This window comes from Mastigoproctus giganteus, chromosome 14, assembly GCF_048544385.1.
Source record: "Mastigoproctus giganteus isolate SK-2022 chromosome 14, ASM4854438v1, whole genome shotgun sequence".
Lineage (NCBI taxonomy): Eukaryota > Metazoa > Arthropoda > Arachnida > Uropygi > Thelyphonidae > Mastigoproctus > Mastigoproctus giganteus.
In genome coordinates, this window is record NC_143588.1 from 98,304,610 (window position 1) to 98,329,167 (window position 24,558).

At 37.2% G+C, this 24,558-nt stretch overlaps 1 protein-coding gene across 2 annotated transcripts in view; it reads left to right on the forward strand.

Moving 5' to 3' along the window:
• Positions 1 to 12,057: 12,057 nt before the first annotated feature.
• The window catches only part of LOC150075424 (signal transducing adapter molecule 2-like), a 203,681-nt gene continuing 191,180 nt past the window's right edge, over positions 12,058 to 24,558 (forward strand). For both annotated transcript variants that reach the window (XM_090389165.1, XM_090389166.1), the window contains exon 1: positions 12,058 to 12,204. In XM_090389165.1, the coding sequence (XP_090245291.1) occupies positions 12,162 to 12,204 (43 nt within the window). In that variant the 5' untranslated portion in view covers positions 12,058 to 12,161. The remainder of the gene's footprint in view (positions 12,205 to 24,558) is intronic.

Consider the following 24,558-nt stretch of genomic DNA (forward strand, 5'->3'; position numbering starts at 1 on the left):
CCAATGCAAAGACGAAGATTGCAACTTGGACTCGGACCTTGAAGATTGCATCTTATGATGCCATACAGCCATATAGGGCCCTGCTCTGTCTAGCCTGCTTTTTAATCCTCTTTCCCTAGCAGGGGGGGAGGGGTTGGCCTGCTGTCTTCTCCCCCTCCTGCCACCCCTCTTTCTCCTCTAGTGGGTCATGCCCATGACCCACAAGAGGAGAAAGAGGGGTGGCAGCAGGGAAGATGACCCCTGTTGAAATAGGAGTCTATAGGGAAGATGACCCCTGTTGAAATAGTGGGTCATGGGCATGACCCACTATTTCAACAGGGGTCATCTTCCCTATAGACTCCTTACTTCCAATTTACAACCCCCCAGTCTTCCATCTCCCCTCTCATCTCTTTCTCCTTACAACAGCGCCTGCCCCACACATACAAATTTAAAACACCAAAATTCATGCCCGACCTATTATATCACTTATCCCTTATAGCGCTTCTAAGTAGCGTATAATGTACCATCTATGCCCAAAAGAAAAGAATTTTTATTTTAATTATTTTTTATTTATTCATTTTATATATATACATTCTTTTTTTTTTTTTTTTTTAGGTCCTAGCCACTGAAATCTTAGGAAAATAGGTGGTAGGACCTGCTAGGCCCAGTTCCGGCTTTATTCCTGAGGCTATTCACAGCGGCTTTAATGTCATCTCTAGCGATATTGTTTTGAGACAGTTCAGGATAGATCTCTGTCTTCAGTTTGCTGATTACTTCACGGATTTCCTCTGTGTTGGCTTCACTGCCAACTTGATTTTCTGCCAGAGGAGTTCCAAAGGTGGCTTGGGTCCATTCTGAGAAGAAGTTCTCGCGCATTATATCCGTACTCCTTTTCTTATTAGATATTCTGCTTCCTTTCTTTAAATGTGATCGCACCCGGTCATAGTGAGCTTGACGTTTCACTTGAATGAACCGTGCTCTAGCTTCTTTATATCGAATATAATCAGGTGGGCGTTCAGTTTTTCCATTTTCTGAAGAGTTTTTGCTTCTTCTTGAAAACATATTTTACTTGTGGACTAAACCAGAATTCGCCCGATCGAAAATTTTATGCATTTTGATGCCCTCTCAAAAGCAATAAAGTGAAGGGTATCCGAAAAGTTAAGTGTCCGTAGATTTACCGTTCGTAATTGCCACCTTTGTCACACGATACGTTATATACCAAACTAGATAGCGTTTGTATAGGTTATAATATAGTCAGTTGATCCGTAGAATCTATTAAACTTGTTGAAATTCGTTGTCAATTAAATTGTACTTTTAACTAAGTACATATAACGACTTTTTTTCAACTGTGACCTGTACTTGTTAAGTAATTCTGCCGGTCTCCTACTCTTGATATCCTTAGTGCCAACGTGTACAACTATATCACCTTTTGTGTCCTTAAAAGATGATATCCGCTCTACAACGTCATGGACCTTTGCCCCTGACAGACATAGTCTGGTCATGTTCCACCTATCCTTTTTACAAAGCATGTTCCCCGTTTCCCTGACAATAGAGTCACCAACAACTACTAGTTCCTTCGGGACCAGCGCATTCTGCTTTGGTGGTTGCCACTGTGTTGCGTGATGACCAAGTACAAGCTCTGGCGTTGATGTGGGCAGCTGAGAGCTTGATGGGCCCCTCAATTTAGTTCCTTCGAGGGCATCCACCCTGTCCTTCAAGCTGTCATATAGGCTTCTATAGGGATGGGATACACTTAAATAGAAAGGGTGCAAGAATATTTGCTGATGCTATCGAGGCAGTGTTAGGTGGGTCCGAAAACTGCTAGCTTGGGGGGGGAGACAAAGACTAAAAGATTAACAGTAGCCACTGACAGAGGTGAAACAGATTCATGCACTGCTTCTATTGGAATGAACAGAAGCCTAAAAACAAGTTGCAGGATATTTCAGAGACTGCTGGAAGTCATTGCGGTACAAGTAAACACATGGGTTGTGTTAGGGTAGCTAAGAATAGAAACAGGTGCATGTATACTTGCGTGTACACCAATGCTAGGAGTTTAGTAAATAAACGTGATGAATTTGAGGTATTGCTCAAAACATCAAAGGCGGATATTGTTGAGATATCAGAGACGTGGTGTCACACAGATATAAGGAATGCAGAACTGGAATTTGGGGGTACAATGTCTACAGAGAGGATAGACAGGATAGGAAGGGATTAGTTAAGAAACACATAAAATCCAAGGAAGTGAAGCCATTCAACTTAACTGGACAGTGCAGTGTCGAGTCAGTTTGGTGTGACATAAGCATTCGGAGATCAAAACTGAGAGTAGGAGTGTGCTATAGGCCTAATGACTCTGATGAGTTTAAGTCTTATAATGGGGGATTTTAATTTCCCACATATTGACTGGAATTTGGGGGCTGGTCACTCACACACTAGCAAGGCTTTTGTGGATTTATTGGATGATTGTTTTCCACATCAGCATGTTCGGGAGGCAACTATAGGGAGTAATATTCTTGATTTGATTATCAGTAGTGATTCCTCATGCATTAAGAATCTGCAGATAAATGAATCGCTAGGTGGCAGTGATCACAGTGTGCTGAAGTGGGATTTACTCAAAGAGGAAACTACCATTAGGGGTTAAGGGAAGGGTTATAGCTTTCGTAAAGGCGACTACGATCGACTGAGACAGTATTTTAATTCTATACAGTGGGACCAATTGACGATGTTACCAACAGCAAATTCAAAATGGGAAGCATTCAAAGAACTTATCTCGGAAGCTACTAGGCTTTACATACCAACTAAGAAATATTGTTCAAGGTTTAGGCCTAAATGGATGTCAGATGAACTAATGAAGCATATGGCACAGAAGAAAAATGTATGGGATACATACAAATTAACACGTGACACAGAAGACTATGATAGATACAAGTTGATCTGTAATCAAGTTACAAAGGAGGTTAGGCAGGCGTAGGCAGATTACGAGAAATCTTTGGCAAGGGATGCAAAGAAAAACAGCATAGAGTTCTTTACTTTTGTAAACTCTAGAAGAAGAAGATGAATCAGATTTGTCCACTTGATATCGATGGGTCAACTGTTGATGATTCTGCTCAGGTAGCTAACAAACTAAATGAAATATTTTGCATCGACATTCACACATGAGGAGTTATTCAGCGAGGGGAATGCCAGAGGTTAATTCAACTCTGGCAGTAAGCTAGAGAATCTTGTAATAACTGAGCGAAGTGGAGAAGAAATTGTTGAAGATAAAGACAAGAAAGGCACCTGGGATGGATGGGATCTATCCAGTTATATTAAAGGAGGCAGCAAAGGAAGTAAGCAAACCCTTAGCCATAATTATGAGAGCTGCCTAGGATTTAGGGGAGATACCCACAGACTGGAGATGTGCAAATTTAACCCCAATTCACAAAGCAGGATCAAAGGCTGACACAAGTAATTATAGACCTGTGAGTTTAACGTCTGTTCCAGGAAAATTAATGGAGGCACCAGAGGCGGATTTAACGGAGGGCTCACCGGGCGCGCCCTGTGCCCCGACTTCTGAAGGGCCCACCTAAAACACCAATTTTATACGCAAAACCCCAACAAATTAGTTGAACTGATATGCTCAACTATTAGTTCAAAACTTTATGATTATAATTATGCTATTATTAATTATATTATACATATATTATATTCAAATTTTAATGGAAATAAAACAATAGTACATAATATTTTTTATTTATTTAAAAAAATGGTTAGCAAATATTTTTAATTTCCCTGTCTCTCTCTTTTTTTTAAGGGGCCCAATATTTTCTTCTGCGCCCGGGGCCTCAACCGATTTTAATCCGCTACTGGGAGGCACTGGTTAAAGAAGCACTGCAGGATCACCTAGACAAGACTTCAGTTATAGCTCGGACACAGCATGGTTTTGTTAAGGGGAAGTCTTGCCTGACCAATTTGAGTGGATGCAATTTGAGTGAACTGGATGCAGGGAATAACTTTGATATTATATACTTGGATCTTAGATAGGCTTTTGGTACTGTTGCACATGGAAGACTGCTGCACAAATTGGAGCAGTGTTGCATTGGAGGCAAATTGCTGCTATGGATAAAGGGGTGGTTGAGGGAGAGAAGACAGAGAGTGGTAATCAATGGACACTGCTCATCGTGGACTAATGCTATCAGTGGAGTCCCTCAGGATTCAGTGTTGGGTCCATTATTGTTTTCTGTATTTATAAATGATATTGATGATGGTATGTCAAGCTTAATGTCCAAGTTTGCAGACGATACGAAGGTAGGCAGGGTTGCCAAGGACGCTACTGACACTATGCTGCTGCAACAGGATCTGGAAAGGTTGAGGAGAAGGGCTGAGAGGTGGCAAATGAAGTTTAATACTGACAAATGACAGCAACCCCAGAGCAACGTATCAACTCTGTGGTACTACACTGACAGTGGTAGAGAAAGAAAGGGACCTGGGGGTGGTTGTGCAGGCAGATATGAAGTTCTCTGACAGTGCAGACGGGCTGCAAGAGTAGCTCATGGTGTATTGTCAATGATATATAGGAATATTTCTAGCAGCGATAGGGAGGTGATTATTCCCTTGTATAAGGCCATGGTCAGGCCACACTTAGAGCTATATACAGGTCTGGAGGCCTCATTTCAAGAAGGATGTAGAGCTGCTGGAACGAGTACAGAGAAGGGAAACAAGATTAGTGAATGGAACATAGGGGTGCTCTTACGAAGAAAGGCTTAAGTTTGGGAAATTACAGTGTCTGGAGACTAGGCACTAGTGAGGTGATCTGATAGAGGTGTATAAAGCTTTGAATGGTTTGAGCATGCTCAATGCTGATGGGATTCTGCCTCTTGCTCAGAATAATCACCTGACAGGGCATAAATTCAAATTGAGGAAAGACAGATGCAGGAGAGACGTGCGGAAATTTTCCTTTAGCCAGCGGGTGGCTGGTAGTAGTAGTAGTAGTGGTAGTAGTGCCATGTGATGCAAGAAAGCTACTGTATGAGCTTATGCAGCATCAGCCAAAAAAAAAAAAATAATAAAATAAAAAAATAATAAAATAAAAAAATCACACCATTCCCTCTAAATGCCTGTCCAGTTCCTCCTTAAATTTATTTAACCTGCCAACTTCCACAACGACAGATGGAAGTTTGTTCCAGCAATTAACCAACCGCTGGCTAAAGGCAAATTTCCGCACATCTGTTCTACATCTGTCCTTTCTTAATTTGAATTTATGCCCCCTTAGGTTCGTAATCTGAACAAGTGGAAGGATCCCAGCAAGTGGAAGGATCCCAACAAGTGGAAGGATCCCAGAATCCAGCGTGCTCAACCCATTCAAGGCCTTATATACCTCAATCAGATCATCGCGCAGATGCCTAGTCTCCAGCCACTGCAATTTGCAGAACTTAAGCCTCTCTTGGTAAGAGGATCTCTTCATTCCACTCACTAATCTTGTTGCCCTTCTCTGTACACGCTCAAGTTAATCTACATCCTTCGTAAAATGAAGCCTCCAGACCTGTACGCAGTACTCAATCCCTGGCCTGACTATTGCCTTATACAGAGGGATAATCACCTTCTTCTCCCTGCTAGCAAAATTCCTATATATCATTGACAAAACCCCATGACCTGCCCTGGCAGCCTGTCTGCATTGCTCAGAAAACTTCATATCTGACTGCACAATTGCTCCCAGGTCTTTTTCATTTTCTACCACCTTAAGAGTAGTATCAATATCCTGAAAAAGGCCTCTGAGGTTGGGAAAATTCATACTTTAGTATTAAATCAGCTAACACCAAATATAAGACTAAGTAACACGTTCCCGAGCTATTTCCGCTTCCAGTTCAGACCATGCGCCGACTGCACCACGTGTATAGGTACCTTGAGCCTGTTATATAGGGTGTTTCAGTTAAACGTTTCAGAACTTCTAAGAGGGGTAGGGTACATCCTGACAACTCGAAATCATATAGCAATGTGGGGTCGGAAATGCTTTCCTGAAGTGGTGTTGTACACAGAAGCACCATAAAGAAAAGAGACCGTAAGTGAGAAATCGTTTTAATAATACATGAAAAGAAGCAAAAGGTACATGGATTAAAGTAAGTGTTCGAAGTTTCTTCCACGGGCTACAATGCACGCCTCACATCTCCGACGCATGGATATCCGAACATTCTGGAATACTCCAGGCAGCGTGTCCAGACACAGCAACCGGAGGATTATGCATCTCGTATTGCTTTCGCACAGTGGTACCTTGGAAAATGTGCTACAAATCCCCTTTTTCCTGCTGAAGTGTTGTTTTCCGATGAGGCATCCTTCACAAGGGAAGGAATTTTCAACACGCATAACGACCATATCTGGGCGGTCGAGAACCCGCATGCAATACGACGTCGTGCAGCACAGATTCGATTTTCGGTCAATGTATGGGCCGATGGGAGATCACCTCATCGGACCTTACCTGTTACCGTGTCGTCTAACCGGACCTATCTACTTGATCTTTCTGCAGCAAGTATTGCCACAACTTTTGAGAGATGAACAGATTTCTGCATCGACGCAACAGACAATGTGGTTCCAACACGATGGAGCCCCTGCCCATTATAGCGGAGATGTTCGTAACTACCTGGATGTCACATTTGGTCAACAGTGGATCGGACGTGGTGGTCCCGTGCGTTGGCCTGCTCGGTCACCCGACCTATCGTGTCTTGATTTTTATTTCTGGGGTCATATGAAATCGCTAGTTTATGACACCCCTGTTGACAATGCTGAGGAGCTGGTTGCAAGAATCGCAGTAGCTGCCGAAGAAATTCGAAATTCGCCTGGAGTATTCCAGAATGTTCGGATGTCCATGCGTCGGAGATGTGAGGCGTGCATTGTAGCCCGTGGAAGAAACTTCGAACACTTACTTTAATCCATGTACCTTTTGCTTCTTTTCATGTATTATTAAAACGATTTCTCACTTACGGTCTCTTTTCTTTATGGTGCTTCTGTGTACAACACCGCTTCAGGAAAGCATTTCCGACCCCACATTGCTATATGATTTCGAGTTGCCAGGATGTACCCTACCCCTCTTAGAAGTTCTGAAACGTTTAACTGAAACACCCTGTATATGGACGTTCTGCAGGAAGTTTTGTTACTGCTGAGGAAGGGAGCGCAAGCTTCCGAAAGCTCCAGAGAGATTTTTATCGTTTTTATCGCTTTTAATCCGGTTTATTTTAGTGTATTTTATCTCAAGGATTTTATCACAGTTTTAATGTTTTTACATGTATATTTAATATAATAGCAGTTTTTGTAAATATTTATTTTATTTTAATATGTAAATAAATATTTTAGTTACAGTAAATACTTAGTCTTATGGTTGGTGTGAGCTGATTTAATACTAAAATTAAGAGTAGTATCACACAGTTGGTACGTTTCTCTGCAGTTACTTCTACCCATATGTAGTACTTTGCATTTTTCAAGGTTAAACTTCAGTTGCCACTTCTTAGCCCATCTGCCCAAATTATCTAGATCCTCCTGCAGTAGCACATTGGCATTACTGTCATTAACAACCCTGCCAACCTTTGTACCATCTGCAAACTTCGACATTAAGCCTGATATACCTTCATCAATATCATTGATAAATATACAAAACAACAGTGGACCTAACACCGAACCCTGTGGGACTCCACTAATAACATTAGTCCACGAAGAGCAGCACCCATTGATAACCAGCCTCTGTCTTCTCCCACTTAACCATCCTTTTATCCATCGTAACAACTTACCCTTAATACCATTCTGCTCCAATATGTACTATAGTTTTCCATGCGCAACAGTGTCAAAAGCTTTCCTGAAATCCAAATATATGATATCAAAATTATTTTTTGCATCCAGTTCCTTTGTAACCACATCATAATATCCTATCAAATTTGTCAGCAAGACTTTCCCTTAACAAACCCATGCTGTGTCTGAATTATTGCTGCAGTCTTGTCTAGATGATTCTGCATTGCATCTTTAACCAGTGACTCCATTATTTTACCCGGAAAAGAAGTTAAACTGACTTGTCTGTAATTGCTCGTGTCACCCTTCGATCCCCCTTTGTGAACTGGGGATACATTTGCACATCTCCAGTCCGTGGGGACCTCCCCTGAATCCAAGGATGCTCTCATAATTATGGCTAAGGGTTTGCTTAGTTGCTTTGCCGCCTCCTTTAATATAACTGGATAGATCCCATCCACCCCAGGTGCTTTTCTTATGTTTAACTTCAACAATTTACCGTCCACTTTGCTTTGAGTTATTACAAAATCATTAAGTATCCTGCTACAATTTGATAACCTTGTGCCATTTTTAAATCTTAATAAATCCTCATGTGTGAATGTAGATGCAAAATACTCATTCAATTTGTTTGCTATCTGAGCAGGATCATCAACAGTCGAACCGTCGATGTCAATTGGACCAATCAGATTCATCCCCTTCCTTTTGGAGTTTATATAAGTAAAGAAATCCTTGCTATTTTTCTTAGCATCTTTTGCCAAAGATTTCTCGTAATCCGCCTTCGCCTGCCGAACCTCCTTTGTGACCTGATTACAGACTAGCTTATATCTTGCATAGGCTTCTGAGTCGCTTGATAATTTATATGCATCCCATGCATTTTTCTTATCTGTTAGGAGTCTCATTAGTTCATTTGATAACCATTTAGTCCTAAACCTTGAACAATATTTCTTAATAGGTATGAAACTTTTAGTAGCTTCCACGATTAATTCCTTGAATGCTTCCCACTTAGAATTTACTGTTTGTAATATCGTCAGGTGATCCCACTGTACAGAATTTAAAAACTGTCTGAGACCACTGTACTCCCCTTTACGGAAGCAAAAACCCTTTCCTTTACCCCTGACGGTAGTTACCTCTTTGAGTAAATCCCACTTCAGCACACTGTGATCACTGCCACCTAGTGGTTCCTTTATCTGCACATTCTTAATACATGAATGATCACTGCTGATAACCAGATCAAGAGTATTACTCTCTCTGGTTGCCTCTCGAACATGCTGCTGCAGAAAACAATCATCCAATAAATCCACAAAAGTCTGACTAGTGTGTGAGTTCCCACAAGTTCCAGTCAATATCTGGGAAGTTAAAATCCCCCATTATAAGACATTCTTATTTACTAGCCCACTCTATTTCTCTGTACTATTTTTCATTGTACTCATTAGGCCTGTAACACACTCCTACTCTTATTTTTGCTTTTGTAGTGCTTATGTTACACCAAACTGACTCAACAGTGCACTGTTCATCTATATCAACTGGATGCACTTCTTTTGATTTTATGTTTTTCTTTATTAACAGCATAACACCTCCTCCCTTTCTATCCTGCCTATCCTTTCTGTACACATTGTACTCCCCAAATTCCAGTTCAGCATTCCTTATATCTGTGTGACACCACGTCTCTGCTGTCCCAACAATATCCGCCTTAGTTGTCTTGACCAACACTTCAAATTCATCAAATTTATTTACTATACTTCTAGCATTGGTATACATGCAAGCACTAGCTGATCCAGAATCCTCCTAAACAGTTACCCAGAAGTTCGGCCCGGTGTACTAACTAGTGGCCGGCCTGCGAACACCGTTTTAGAGTTGTACTCTCGAAATGTGAGGAAGATTGAATCTCGCCATGATGTTCATCATAACCTCAAAGTCATCAATCATACTTCATGATGGAAGAGATGGGGAAGTGTTGACTGGAACTTAGGAAAGTTGGACCGGTTGTTGAGAGTCATCTACTACCTAGTATTCCCTCGTAACACAGAGGGGCGGCATTGCTCCATGTGGTCTGGGCGCCACACCTCGATCCCCCACTGTGTGCTTGTGCATGGAGGTTATACCCAGGATTATTAACAGTCCTAGCATCGTAAATGTGCAAGCAGAGGATTTGGCTGTCCCAGAACGTCCGGACATCGCCGAAATTGCGTCCACTTCACTTGATTGTCACCCGAATATCAGTTCCATCAGCGTTTTAGACTCCAAGGTAGAAGTACAACTTGTCTGGCATATCTGAGAGAATGTCTGTGGCAACCTCAAAGACCAAAATTATGAGAAAGACCAGATTACACAAAATGTTTTCCCCAGATTTAAGAAATGCAGCCTCGATAAAATTCAAAGGGTTAATAATCTCAATCTTATGTCAGAAGGCTGCGAGACAATTCTTTGCAACTGCAATATTTCTTAAGCGGAAGACTCTTCTGCATCTGGAAGCCTTGGATTTGTAATGCAGTATGGTGTTTGTGAAATCGTGGAGGCTTGAGATTGCTATATCCACTGCAACTCCAGCTCCTTGTGCTGGCATTTCTGCTCTCGGCAGCTGGCACCTGGCACTGGCACTGGCATTTCTGTTCTCAGCTGCCCGTGGCGCTGCTGGCTCTCCAAGAGACTGTGAACAGATGCAGCTCTTTCCAATGAAGTTTGGACTTTGTCTGAAATTTAATTATATGTATATTTATTTTTTATGTAATTTTATTATTTTGAGTTTGTTCATATCAATCTTTTTTGGTCATGGCATTTTTTTTTCCCTCCCTGTACTTGGGCAATCAGAAGAGGGAGTATATAAGAGTACTGCTAAATTATGTGCAGCTGACAGCGGGATTGCCATTGGTTGGCTGGGACCGCTCTAAATAATAAATATAAATGTCCGGAAAGATGGCGGAAGGGGCCTGATAGACCTCATTGAGCAACAGAAGACAGCAATAGTTAACTTGAAGGAATACTTTCAGAAAAACACAGCAGCACTCCAGCAAGCCATAAGGAAGATAGACAAGCGGTATACCCCACTCAATCTAAGCGAGGGTTCCCCTCAGAACCAGGAGGCACAAACGGAGCTAGAAAGATGGGCAGAGAAGACACTCCAATGCAGACACTACAATGATCTCCATCAAGATCACGTAGATAAAATTGCTTCCAATGCATGGTTCACGAGCTGGACGCTCTTCCCCGAGACTGAAGGATTCATGCTCGCCATCCAAGACCAGGTAATCGACACTAGGGACTATAGAAAATACATCACCAAGGAGCCTGGAGTGTCCGATGACACATGTCAACGATTCTACATGGCCTGAGAAACGATCCAACGCATCACCGCGGGGTGCAAGGTGATCACCCAGACTGAGTACACTCGTAGACTCGACCAAGTAGCCAGGATAATATATCAGAATCTAGCAAGGAAATACCAGTTCATCGAAGAAAGCGTGCCGTAGTACACATGCGAACCCCTGGCAGTACTAGAGACCCCAACCCACAAGCCGTACTGGGACCGCACCGTAATAACGGATAGGACAATCCCGCAAAACAGACCGAACATAATGCTTGTGGACAAGAAAGAAAAAGCTACCTATCTGATTGACATAGGCGTACGCAGCACTGGCAACCTGCAGAAAACCCATGGGGAAAAATTCAGGAAGTACTCAAACCTAAGACAGGAGATCAAAGAGATGTGGCATATGCAAAAAGTAACAACCATCTCGATCATCGTGTTAACCACAGGTATGGTGCCAAAGACCCCACACAACAGCCTAGCAGCAATCGGTCTCCCAGCGACCATCTACAAGGAACTCCAGAAAGTCGCAATACCGAACACCTGTAGGATAGTCAGAGAGTTCCTCGACGAACGGTAACACCAGACATAACAACAATAGCAACCACCCTGTGTACTTGGTATCAATACCCGTCACGAGGTGGAACCCATAATCAGGGAGAAATAATAGAATACCAATAATAATAATAATAATAATAATAATAATAATAATAATTATTATTATTATTATTATTATTAAAAAAGTTGACTACCGCTTTCAATAAATCATGATGTTTGATGGTCCAGTTAATTTACAATATTTCTTTGATTTATTTTTAAAGGCATTGTACATTCTTAAGTTGAATATCTAATTATATGTTAAGATATCACATTTGTTTATTTTCTTCGCTGAATAATGTGCTATTAAATTAAATGAAAAGGACGTTTTTAAGAACATTACTGTCCTCTTTGAGAACTGAAGTAGTTCGACCATGTAAGTTATTGCTATGCAATATCCTGTCATGCGCACAGTTATTCTGATACAATAACAACCTGTGCTGGTGATTCACTTACACATCTTGGTTATTATTGTGGCACTTAATTTTTATTTCGAGTAGTTAGATTTGAAGCTATTTGTGATATAGATTTAGCAATAATGCCGTTATTTGGGTCAGCATCTCCTTTTGACCAAGATATTGGTAAGTAAGAAGTATTAATAGTTGAAGCGTAGAGTTACAAGGGGAGGAATAGAAATATCAACAACTCTTGTCCTTTTAACTGGATCAGAGTATTTTAATTAAGTCTTCCTTTATTGGTCAATATTACGATTAATATAACAAAAAGAAGACATTTTTACATGCATTTTGTGACAGATCACATAAGATTAGTAATAATAATAACTAATGCGTAGTATGCTTGCCATTAATAATGGAATTTAATAAATGCAATTAACGCTAGTTCTTTCCTGATAAATTTTGTATTCATTCATTATTATAGTACTAGTTTGTACTGGTTCGATTTGTAGTTCGTCGTGTTTTTAGTTTATTTTATTATTACTTTTAAATTTTTAGACAGCTCGGATTTGACTTTATTAAATTCCCTTCAGTAAATAACAATAATTTTGAATATCGAATGTTTGTTTTTCATAGTGAATATTGGAGAAACATTCGTTTGTTTTATAATTGTACAGCTGCATGATTGTGCCGTTTTCAGTGTGAAACGCGATTTTTATCATTCCATATGGGGAAATATATAAATTGTAGCTTGGTAAACTGCTTTGCTCATTACACATAAGGGGTGAGTTTTTCACCATCTTAGAACTAAACCAAAATATTAAGCCATATTTCAGTTTTGTGTATAATTTGGAAAAAAATAGACCTAGTGGACATATTAAAACAATATAAAGCCACAGAAGTAACAAACGTTATTTTTTTAAGTATTGTTTTATTTATTTATTTGTTGCATTACTAGGCTACACAACCATGGTAGAATTGATAGAAAATATTAAAATCAAGTATATGTAAAAAGAGTGAAAGTGGGCATTTTGGTTAGATGGAAAAAGATTGTCAGGAAGTTTTTCATCTTGAAATTTTAAACTATGCTAAGGAGAGATATGATAATAGACAGTTATAAATTTTTTGAAAAAAAAAATATTTCAAATGGTCTAAGAACATATAACAGCCAAAAATAAATAATTATTATAAATAATAACAATAAAAAGCCTTTCAACATTTGAAGGTGATTGTGTTCAGTTATCATATATCCCAAAGCATATTGGACAATATTTGACTGATAGTATTATACTTGTGATGACAAAATATGGCCTGTGGCCAATGCACATCTTGTTTTATTTATTTATTTTTTGAAAGGTAGTAAAATCAAACAGTGAGGATACAGTCACTGTCTGGCCCTGGGTAACTGCCTGGGATGCAGTTCTTTTGGAGGTGCATTTTAAGGTCATATTATTATTAGCTCTATGGTGCAAGGAAGCCAGAGGCTTATGCTGCACCAGCCAAAAAAAAAAAAAAAAAATTCTGAATTACCCTGAGAGAGAGAGAAAGAAAGAAAGAAAAAAAAAAAAAAAAGTCAGAAGTAGAAGGGAATCATCAAGAAAGAGAAGAATGATGATATCTAGCTCAGGACCCTTGGTGTGCCAAGCCCATACTCACCAGATGTGAGCCCCTGTGAAATCAGTATAGAGTATGCTTAAAACCAGGACTTAAAAGATCTTAATATTCTCATGAATATGTAAATCTTTTTTCTTCACCAATAAACAAAAATTTAACCTTCATTTGTTAGTATGTATTAACCCCTGACACCACCATGTCGTGATCTATTCTATTCTATTTTATTCTATGTCATCTGACAGACTCTTTTTTTTTAAATTCTGTTTTTTTTTGTTTTTTTTTGAACTGGAAAAATAAAATAAAATCCTCCTGTCTACCTTTCCCCACCAGTATTCCTTAACAGTATTTTCTGTTTTCATTTTATATACTATCAATTACATTTAATGAAAAACATTAAATTTTTGTTTGGCATTTTTAACAGACACCAGGTGAGCAAAAGTGCCTATATTTCTTCTAGGCAACTCCCATTCTCACATAGTGTCTGTGGCATACCAGGAACAGGTGTCTAATCTTGCTATAATGCTTTGATTTTGAACAGCTGACAAAATTACATTGCATTTGCCAGATGAGCATATGAGAGTTTCAATATGGGAATCAGTGACCTTGAAATTAAAAAAAATATATATATAAAGATTTTATTATTATTATTTTTTAATTTGGTTTAGCAAATCATTATTAATAGATAACATTTTAAATTCAGTAAAAAGGCTAAAATTTTTTTTTAATATTCAAACAAAAATGGGGGCATGGTATATAGATGTCATGTGAGTGTCCTTGTTACAATTGGGGGTGTGAGTGAGTGATTGAAGGTTAAATGTAGGATCATAATCCAGCATCTTGCTTTGTATACCAAAAACTCTTGGGCCAAATCCTGTGTAAAGTAATATGATACAGTAAAACTTAAAAAATTACATATTTGAATATTAAATTCATATAAAGAATGATTATGGAAAGTGTTATTATTTCTACACATTTATATCATTCATAATGGGATCCCTAGCAGCAGCAGAATAAATTTTTGAAGGACTAAAAGATACTCCCATGATGCCGTTTTTCTCTAAATGTGAAAATAGGTAATGTTGTGTGATTAAATTAATGAAGCATTCAGTGTTGAACATTATTAATCAGTCTGTCAATTAAATGTGCATCTTCTCAGGTATTCATATTTCAAAAATCCAGTAAAAGCTGTTTTTGTAAAGTACTATAATCAGGTTAGCAACCCAACAGCACAAATATTGAGGATAGTATCTGTACAATTGCTTGTAGAGATAGGGAAGTAAAGTAGTTTTGAGAATACACTTAGAATACTGTGTTCAAGTATGCAGTGCCATGGCATTATACATATTAAAATTCAGTTTTTTAATTAACATTTCATCAGTTACATGCTAATTGATGGACATCACTTTAATTTTTTTCTGTTATTATTTTAAATTTGGGAATAAAACCACATATTCCCATGTCCTCCACTCAATTTTTTGGTTAATGTGGTATTTTCTGTTTTTGTTCCAGTTTACTAGATTTAAAGGAAGTTAACTGTGTGGCATCTGATGGATGCTGTGCAAATAATTGTTCATTTTTGGATTTAGTTGTGTATATAAACCACTCATCTGTCAACTGCAATTTATCTGTCACCCACTCATCCTTAAGGGTGGGTGAGTGGATGGATGATAAATTATGAGTAATATCTCTGCATCACTGGCATTCTATAATTTGACTTTTTATACTTGTATTGTACTTTTTTTTTTTTTTTAGAAACATTTTTCTAGATGAAAAACCAGAAACTGGGGAGAGGTTGTTTTAATAAAGACAAGCAAAAAAGCATATGAAAAGTCAGATAAAGTTATGTAAATTCTAATTAATAAAATACCATTAACAATTTACAATAAAAAAAAAAAAACAACTTTAAGAGATTCTATGCAAGCAGTTTTGTTCAAGTTAAAGATGTTACTGATAGTAAGTTAAAAAAAAAAAAAAAAAAAACATTGAACTTCTCAAAAATGTCTTTGGACATTTTTGAGAAGTTCAATGTTTTTCAATGTCCAAAAATATCCTAGCAGTGTTCCAGAAATATTTTATCCAAGTTTAATACTAAAAAATTTTCAACAGTTTTTTTTTTTTTTTTTAAAGAAAAATCCAAATATAAAAGATATTAGAATCTACAGTACTTAGTACTGTTCATTGATTGAAGGTTGAGAAGACAGAAGATGCTTATTAATATTACACTCGAATTTCTGTAAACAGTAATTTTTTGGGAGATGTACGTGAAGGAAGTTTATTCCAGAAAACTGAAGTATGTGGAATAAATGAGGAAGGGGGAAAGTTGGTTCCGTGAGTTTTGAGTGGGATGATAAATAGATGCTAACTGTTTGCAGCTTGTATTCAGACTGGTTTGGAAGAGAGTTGTGAAATTAGAGATACCAGTTCAGAAGAACAGTACTTGTGGATATATCTGTAGAAAAGGCATGCAGCAGAAAGTTAATATCTTTGAGATAGAGTGAAGAGACTTTGTAGGGGATGGGTTATTAAATTGATTGCCCTCTTTTAATATAGTCTAGGAGCTTGGGAGAGGATTTGGGGACACCATCCCAGATGTGGAAGCGATATTCCAAGGCAGGGCAAATTTGAGATTTGTTATCAATAGCTGTTTAGAAGAAAACTAACACTGAGAGCAAAAAAAAAAAAGGACTCAATTTTTTTTGATGCATATAAAGTAATATTTGAGCTGTGTTTATGCCAAGAGTGATTAGAAGGAAAAGTAATCCCTAATAGAGAAATGTGATCATGTCTAAAAATTTTAATGTCATTGAAGATGAGTATAAGAGAAACATTCTTTTTTTATGAGAAATATGACTAAGTTTTAAAACTTGTGGGATTGGGATTAGTGTGAATATTCTGGTTTTTTTTTTTTTTTTTTGCTGATGCAGAAGAGAGATTTGGCTTTACTGACATATGCATATATTAACATTAGAAGGAAGGGGTTGAATTGCATTGGGCCACTTGTTGATTATGGATTAACTGTTGATGACCCTGCTCAGGTTGCAGAAAAATTGAATATGCATTTTGCATCTACATTTACACTTGAGGAAGTCTTTAGAGAAGAGGATGCCAGAAGTTTATCAAACTCTAACAAGGGGCTATATGACTTTGTGATAACTGAAAGAAAAGTGTAAGAGAAATTGTTGAAGATGCACATAAAAAAAAAAACACCTGAGGTGGATGGAATCTATCCAGTTATATGAAGGGAGGCAACAAAGGAGGTAAGCAAACCCTTAGCCATAATTATGAGAGCATCTTTGGATTCAGGGGAGGGCCCTAAGTACTGAAAATGTGCAAATGTATCCCCAATTCATAAAGGGGGATCAAAAGGCGACATAAGTAATTACAGACCTGTTAGCTTAACATCTCTTCCAGGGAAAATAATGGAATCGCTGGTTAAAGAAGTAATGCAGGACAGGCATGGAATTATACTGCAATCATAGCATGGATTTTTTTAAGGGCTATCTTGTCTAATCAATCTGATAGGTTATTATGATGCAGTGACCAGGGAATTGGATGCAAAAAATAATTTTGATATCATATACATGGATTTCAGAAGGCTTTTCATGCTGTTGCACATAAAAGACTGCTGTATAAACTGGAGAAATGTGGCATTAAGGGCAAGTTACCCATTTTAGGAAGGATGTAGATCTGCTGGAATGGGTGTAGAGAATGGCAACCAGACTGGTGAAGGGAACAAAAGGATGCTCTTACCTAGAAAGGTTTCAGTTCTGCATATTGCAGTGTCTTGAGACTAGGCACCTGCGGGAAGATCTGATTGAGGTGTTTAAAGCCTTGAATGGAATGAGTAAGCTGAATGTTAATGTTATCATTCTACTTGCTGAGACTACGATAAACCCTTGCTAATCCAGTTACAGTTAATCCGGATCAAAATATGAAAATTCTGTTCACAGTTGAGTACTTTGAAAGGCACGGGGTACTTAGTTGAGTACTTAGATGAGTAACGCTCGCTGATTGACTGTGCAGCGAGAGATGGAACATACATTATATTGTCTTTTGTGTTGTTTGATGTCGTTGTTGACTCTGAGTCAGACGGATGCCATTGCTTATATCGCTTAATTTGCGGGCTTCTTTATACGTATATATGTATATAAGTTAACATATTTTCTATACATGGTTAGGGAAGTAGATTACGTGGTTTCTATCCATTTCAATTATAATATATCTAAATTACCACTCTTATGCCATGTGGAGTTTTAATATATTTTATTTATGTGTTTATAGATGACTTTCATCAACCGGTGAAATACCACCACTTTGCTTATTGGAGGTTTGAAGTGGCGAAACCCATGTTTAGTCTCTAGAGCAAAGTTTCTGGCATCCCCCTCTCCCCATACTTCTCCTTCAACCCAGCATGGTACTAAGTACTATAGGTTTTGATACCTTTCGTGTTTGGGGTTTTCATAAAAAAAAAAAAAAAAAAAGCCTAAACTAATATACATTGAGTAATGTTTCCGGTATCTTGCTGATACCCATTATCAGACTTTGCTGTTGGGAGACAAAAAACTTATTTTACATTGAGCAGATCTAAATAACAATCAAATAAGATGTATTTACATATGATCAATTCTAATTTATAGAAAATAGATGTAAAGTTCTAGTTTATATTAGCAAATTAGCATATCTAAGTTATGATCTAAGGGAACAATTCTGGTTTACAGTTATGTTGCAATGAGCCATTTTCAGTTGCAGTTATGGTTAACCTATTTTTAATTAAATAAATAATTAAAAAATATCTAACTAAACAATTAATTAGATATGCTAATTGCTAATTTGTTAATATAAACTAGAACTTTACATCTATTTTCTGTAAATTAGAATTGATCATATGTAAATACATCTTATTTGATTGCTATTTAGATCTGCTCAATGTAAAATATGTTTTTTGTCTCCTAATAGCAAGATCTAATGATGGGTACAGGTGACCCCCGCTTAACGCTGATAATTCGTTCTGTAAAAACAAAGCGCTAAGTGAATCCGTGCTGAGCGAGCGCCACATTCCCATAAGGTAACATATGTATTTGTGAGTTGCGGTCGGTGCCGTAGCATATTTCCTAATCAATAATAAATGGTAGTGAAAAGGTGCACAAATGTTGGTCAAAATATTTAATATTCAAATATTCGTACATATAAAATATTCTGCATTACATACGTATATAATTATGTGGTAACTACTTACGTATCAAAATTAAACTTAAATTTCCAATTAAATTCATGAATTTAATTAATCTAAATTGATTTAATTTGATTGATGAATTTAATCAAGAAAAATGTGTCTATTTTGGGTTGAACTTTGGCCCTCTTCCAAATAAACTAAAAGGGGTATTAATTTTAAATCCCCCGCAGCGTTACCACCCAACAATAAAGTCAATCGATCCTTCGCCGCTTTGAAACCTGGCATGTTTTTTTGTTCTTTCAATATGAAACTTCTTTTAGGCATTTGTTTCCACAAAAGTCCTGCTTTATGTATGTTAAAAACTTGTTGAGAAGTATAACACATAATACCCCTCTTCAATAATTTTAAGAAGTTCTTTTTTGAAAGTTTCGGCTCCTTCTGCACTTGTGGCTTCTCCCTGGATTTTAAATCTATTCAACCAGCCCTTACTAGTTTTAAACGGTTCCACTTTTTTTTTTTTAGGTGAGTTTTCTTCAGATCATCATATTGGCTAATTTTTCTCTCTCTCTCTCTCTCTCTTTTTAATAATATTTAACTTAACTGAATTCTGCATTGGATATTATCTTCAATAAAATTAGTTAAAGTCTTTCCATTTCAATCCTAATAGCCGGCTTAGCCCTAGTTGCTTGCAGTGGAACAGCTATCTTTCCTGCTGCTAAAATTAATTCTTTATTTTTTTTTTTATAATTGTTCTTACAGTTAAATTTGCAAGTCCTAAATTATGGCACACATCCACTTGTCTTTGACCGGAATCGATTCGCTTCAAAATGTAGTAGTAGTAGTAGTGGCATGTGATGCAAGAAAGCAAGTGTATGAGCTTATGCAGCATCAGCCAAAAAAAAAAAAAATCACTCTGTTCCCTCCAAATGCCTGTCCAGTTCCTCCTTAAATTTATTCAACCTATCAACTTCCACAACGACAGATCGAAGTTTGTTCCAGCAATTAACCACCCGCTGGCCAAAGGCAAATTTCCGCACATGTATTCTACATCTGTCCTTTCTTAATTTGAATTTATGCCCCCTTAGGTTCGTAATCTGAACAAGTGGAAGGATCCCATCAGAATTCAGCGTGCTCAACCCATTGAAGGCCTTATACACTTCAATCAGATCACTGTGCAGGTGCCTAGTCTCCAGCCACTGCAATTTGCAGAACTTAAGCCTCTCTTGGTAAAAGGATCCCTTCATTCCCCTCACCAATCATGTTGCCCTTCTCTGTACACGCTCAAGTAAATCTACATCCTTCCTAAAATGAAGCCTCCAGACCTGTATTCAGTACTCAAGGGGTCTAATTTAATTTTCAAATTCAGTCTTTTTCTTACATTTATAGTCTTCGTACTGCACTCAGACGTTGTTGCTTTTTCATTCTGATCGGCCATTATTAACTCTTCGAAAATGTAACTGCGTTGGTTGCATTAATTAGACATTGTGCAAAACGGACAGTTTCGCATGATGTCTAATACGGTACTGAGTGATAACTAGACTTCGGATAAATGCATATAACGCAAATATTACAAGCAATATACTTGATCATTTTTTAAAATGTTGCTCTCGGAACTACGTAACAAGTCACTGTACTGCAATTAAATTAGCGTGCGAGAAAATTTCTCAAGTCGGCGTGGGAAACATTTTAATGCTGTTTTGGTATTAATTTTCAAGCTATCGACTCCATCAACTGAAACGATTTTGTTAAGTATGCCAAAAATGCAATCTGTAAAAGAGTGTTATAGTGATCTGTGACAGCGTTATAGTCAGATACAGGTTATAATGTGCGAATCAGCATAAAGCGAACTGCATTATAACGGGGGCCTGCTGTATTGGCAAGATACCTGAAATGTTACTGAAATGTTAGTGTATTTTACCTAAACTAACAACATTAGTTTAGGTAACACCTAAATAAAATATATTAAAACTTCACGTGGTATTAGAGTGCTAATTTAGATATATTATAATTTAAATGTATTTTCTATAATTATGGCTCCTAAAGAATTAAAAAGTGAAATAAAAAGAAAACAGGTTTTTTTGCTTGAACTGTCATTAACTTGAAATTGGTGTTCCTGGAAAAACAAAATTGCTGAAAAATTTGGTATTGGCCAACAGGCTGTGTCAGATATTAAAAAACAAAAAGAATCTATAAAGACATCTCCTTTAAAATTCTATGTGGGGAGTGATAAATGCAGTGTATTAAATAGAGAGACATTAAAAAGGTCAAAAGAAGTGTTGCTGGAAGAGGCGATATTCACAGCAACAATCAAGTTGTGATGGTGTGCGACGCCAGCGCCACCTGATAAATGTATAAAAAGACAATTAACAACATAAAAACTATTGTCTTTTTATAGTTTTTAAATAAAGGCTCTACAGTGATTTTGTTTTATTTATTTTCATCGGCACTACCTATATAGCATTAAATTTTCCATTTATTTGTGTTCTAAGTTTTATTTGTTTTTTAGGGCTATCTTTTGCTTCACTAATCTGGATTCTCGCATAATCCGGATAAACTCTCCCCCAGTTACACTGGATTAGCAAGGGTTTCTGTACTTCCTTAACTTGAATTCATACCTCATGTGTGGGGGGTTAAGGAAGGTTGGTTGCAGGACAGATTGTGAGGAAGTTTGCCTTCAGCTGGCAGGTGGTTGATTGTTGGAACAGCTTCCATCTATTGTTATGGAAGTGGATGGGTTGAATAAATTCAAGGAAGAACTAGACAAATTCTTTGAGGGTACGGATGGGTGAACTGTGTAGAATTTTTTTATTTTTGCTAATGCTATATAAGCTTGTTTTCTTGCATCATTTGCCATTACTACTACTATATCACTAGTGATTGACACTGGTGATACATTAGTATTGTGATGTGGATGGAATCAACATTGGTCAACATTGATCAGATAAAAGGTTTTTGATAGTATTAGAAATGGCAGTTGATGTATTCTTGATTATTTTGGAAAGATTAGAAGTGCAGTGGGACAGTAATTAGAATGTAGGGTTTTGTCACACTTTTTAGGAACTGTCAAGATATGAGTAAATTTTCCTGCATAAGGAACAATACCAGTGGAATAAAAAAAGTATAAAAAAAAAAAAAAGTTTACCTTAGGATCAAGCTCAGGAACATAGGTTTTGAGAACAAGAAGAGATATATCATTAGAACAATCTCTAACTTTCTTGGTATCAAGATTGTTCAGAATTAATTGGAGGCATTAAATGAAATGCTTGATATGGAAGATGGTGATTTACTAAGATTGTAGATGCAAGAGTTAGGAAAAAAAAAATGGATGCTAATAAGCCAGTTTCCTTTTTACTTGAGGATGTAATAGAACTGATGTTGTGACAGAAGTAGAAGTATAGATTGACAGAAGTTCCAGCCAATAGCAGCTTTGACCAGAAACAAGGGCTCAACTACCACATGGACAAGAAGCAAATTTTCTACTCTTGACATGTTCAAAATTGAATTTGGATTGATTAGTAATTATTTTACAGTTAGTTCTGCTATAATGTGCATTTTCTCAACTACCCATAATAAAAATCTTCTCTTCATTCCTATTTTTTAAGTTTCATAAACTTGTCTTACGTGTGCGTACCATGTTCGTCGTTATTGATTGCTTATCTTTTTTAATGTTTTAAATTTTACGATCCAAAAAAAAAAAAAAAAGAAAATGTCAGTGAACAGAAATATCAATCAAGCAAACTTCATATCTTGTCAAGGTAAAGTGCTATATTTACTGTCTTCTTATTCAGTTTATCAGTCTATCGACTGGTTTGCCCCTTTGATGAGCTGTCTCCATTTCTCCCAGTCTTGGGCTAGGTGTTTCACTTCTGCATAGCTTCGAAGCCAAGTTTCCTTCAGAATTGTATTTATGATGGTGTTTCTTGGTCTTCCTTGTTTTCTTTTTCCTGGTATTTTGCCTTCCAGCACATCCAGTAACATCCCTCTATGCCTCATGGTGTGTCTGATCCATTGTAGTCGTCTTCTAATTCTTCTTAGCAATTCTCTTTCTTCTCCTACACATTGTAAAACCATGTTATTACTAATTTTTTCTGTCCAGCTAATCTTCTCCATTCTTCACTTGCACCACGTCTCAAAAGCCTCTAGTTTTTTCAAGTTGGTTTTGTTTAATGTCCATGTCTCTGCTGAATACAAAGCAATTGACCAAATGTATGTTTTCATAATTCTTTTTCTTAGGTCTAGTGACATATTTCTTTGGCTTAGTAAAGAGATTTTACCTCTAAATGCTTGTTTTGCCATCGCAATTCTTGAACTGATTTCACTGTGGCAAGATGAATCTTGTGTTATAATCTGTCCTAGATATTTGAATTCTGTTACCTGTTCTATTTTTTATCCATCAGTCTCAATGTGAAATTGTTTTGGCTTTTTACTTATCATCATAATCTTTGTTTTATTAGTGTTAATCTTCATTCCATATTTCTTTACTTTCTTAGTTAACTGTTTTAGCATATTGGATAACATTCTTGTGCTACCTGCGAGGATTATCTGATCATCTGCAAACTTGATTGTGCTAAGTGTTCTTCTGCCTATCTTTATACCTAACTTTTTACCATCAAATGCTTCTTTGACTATTAATTCTGCAAATATATTAAATAAACCTGGGGAAAGCAGGCATCCTTCCCTCACTCCTCTCCCTATTTTTTCTGTTTCTGTCAATTCTCCGTTTAACCTGATGATGGCCTTTTGTCTTTTATACAAGTCAAATATTAGCCTAATTAATCTTTGTGGACATCCCATGTTTCTAGTAGAGGAAAAAGCTCATTCCAAATTACCATGCCAAATGCTTTTGCATAGTCAATAAAGCACACATACAGATTCCTGCCATTGTTTATCATTCTTTTGCCTAAGAATCTTAAAGTTCCTATTGCTTCTTTTGTAGATAAGTTCTTTCTGAACCCACATTGTGTATCCTCTAAAAAGTGTTCGATGTAGGATTCTATTCGTATTTTTATGATTTTTAAGAGAATTTTTGATGCATGTGATATGAGGCTGATGGTTCTGTAGGCTTTGCATTTGGTTGGTGCAGATTTTAAAGGTACTGTGACAGTTGTACAAATGTTCTTCTGGCCATTTTCTTTCACTATATTCTTTCAAAATCAATCCAAATAGTGATTGCTTGACTTGATCTCCACTGTTCTTTATTAATTCTCCTGTAATATTATCTATACCAGGAGCTTTTTTGTTAGGAAGTAACTTTAAAGCTAGCTCAAATTCTTCTTTTAATATTTGATCTTGTTTTAAGTTTTGTTTTTCTCCTTTCTCATCATATTTCTAAGTGTAACTACATGGTTCCATGTATAAATCCTCTATATACTTTCTCCATGTCTCTTGTTGTTCTTTTGCATTGAGAATGGCATCTTTTTTATTCCTGATTGCTCTGGAGCAAATTCCATTACATTTTCTTGTTATTTCTTTAATTTTCTTGTAGGCCCTATCTGTTCGTCCATACTGCATTAAGGTTTCGATTTTTTGGCATTGTTCTGTCCACCATTTATCTTTTGCTTTTCTGCACTCTCTATTAATTTCATTCTTGAGAGCACGGTAATTATTTTTTCCATCTTTTGTTTTCATATTTTTGAAGATTCTTCTTTGATCCATCATTTGAAGGATGTCTTCTGTTATCCATGGTTTTCTTTTTGCCTTGTTTCCATTTCCCAGAAATTTGAGCTGCTTTGTTTATAGTTTTTTTAATGTTA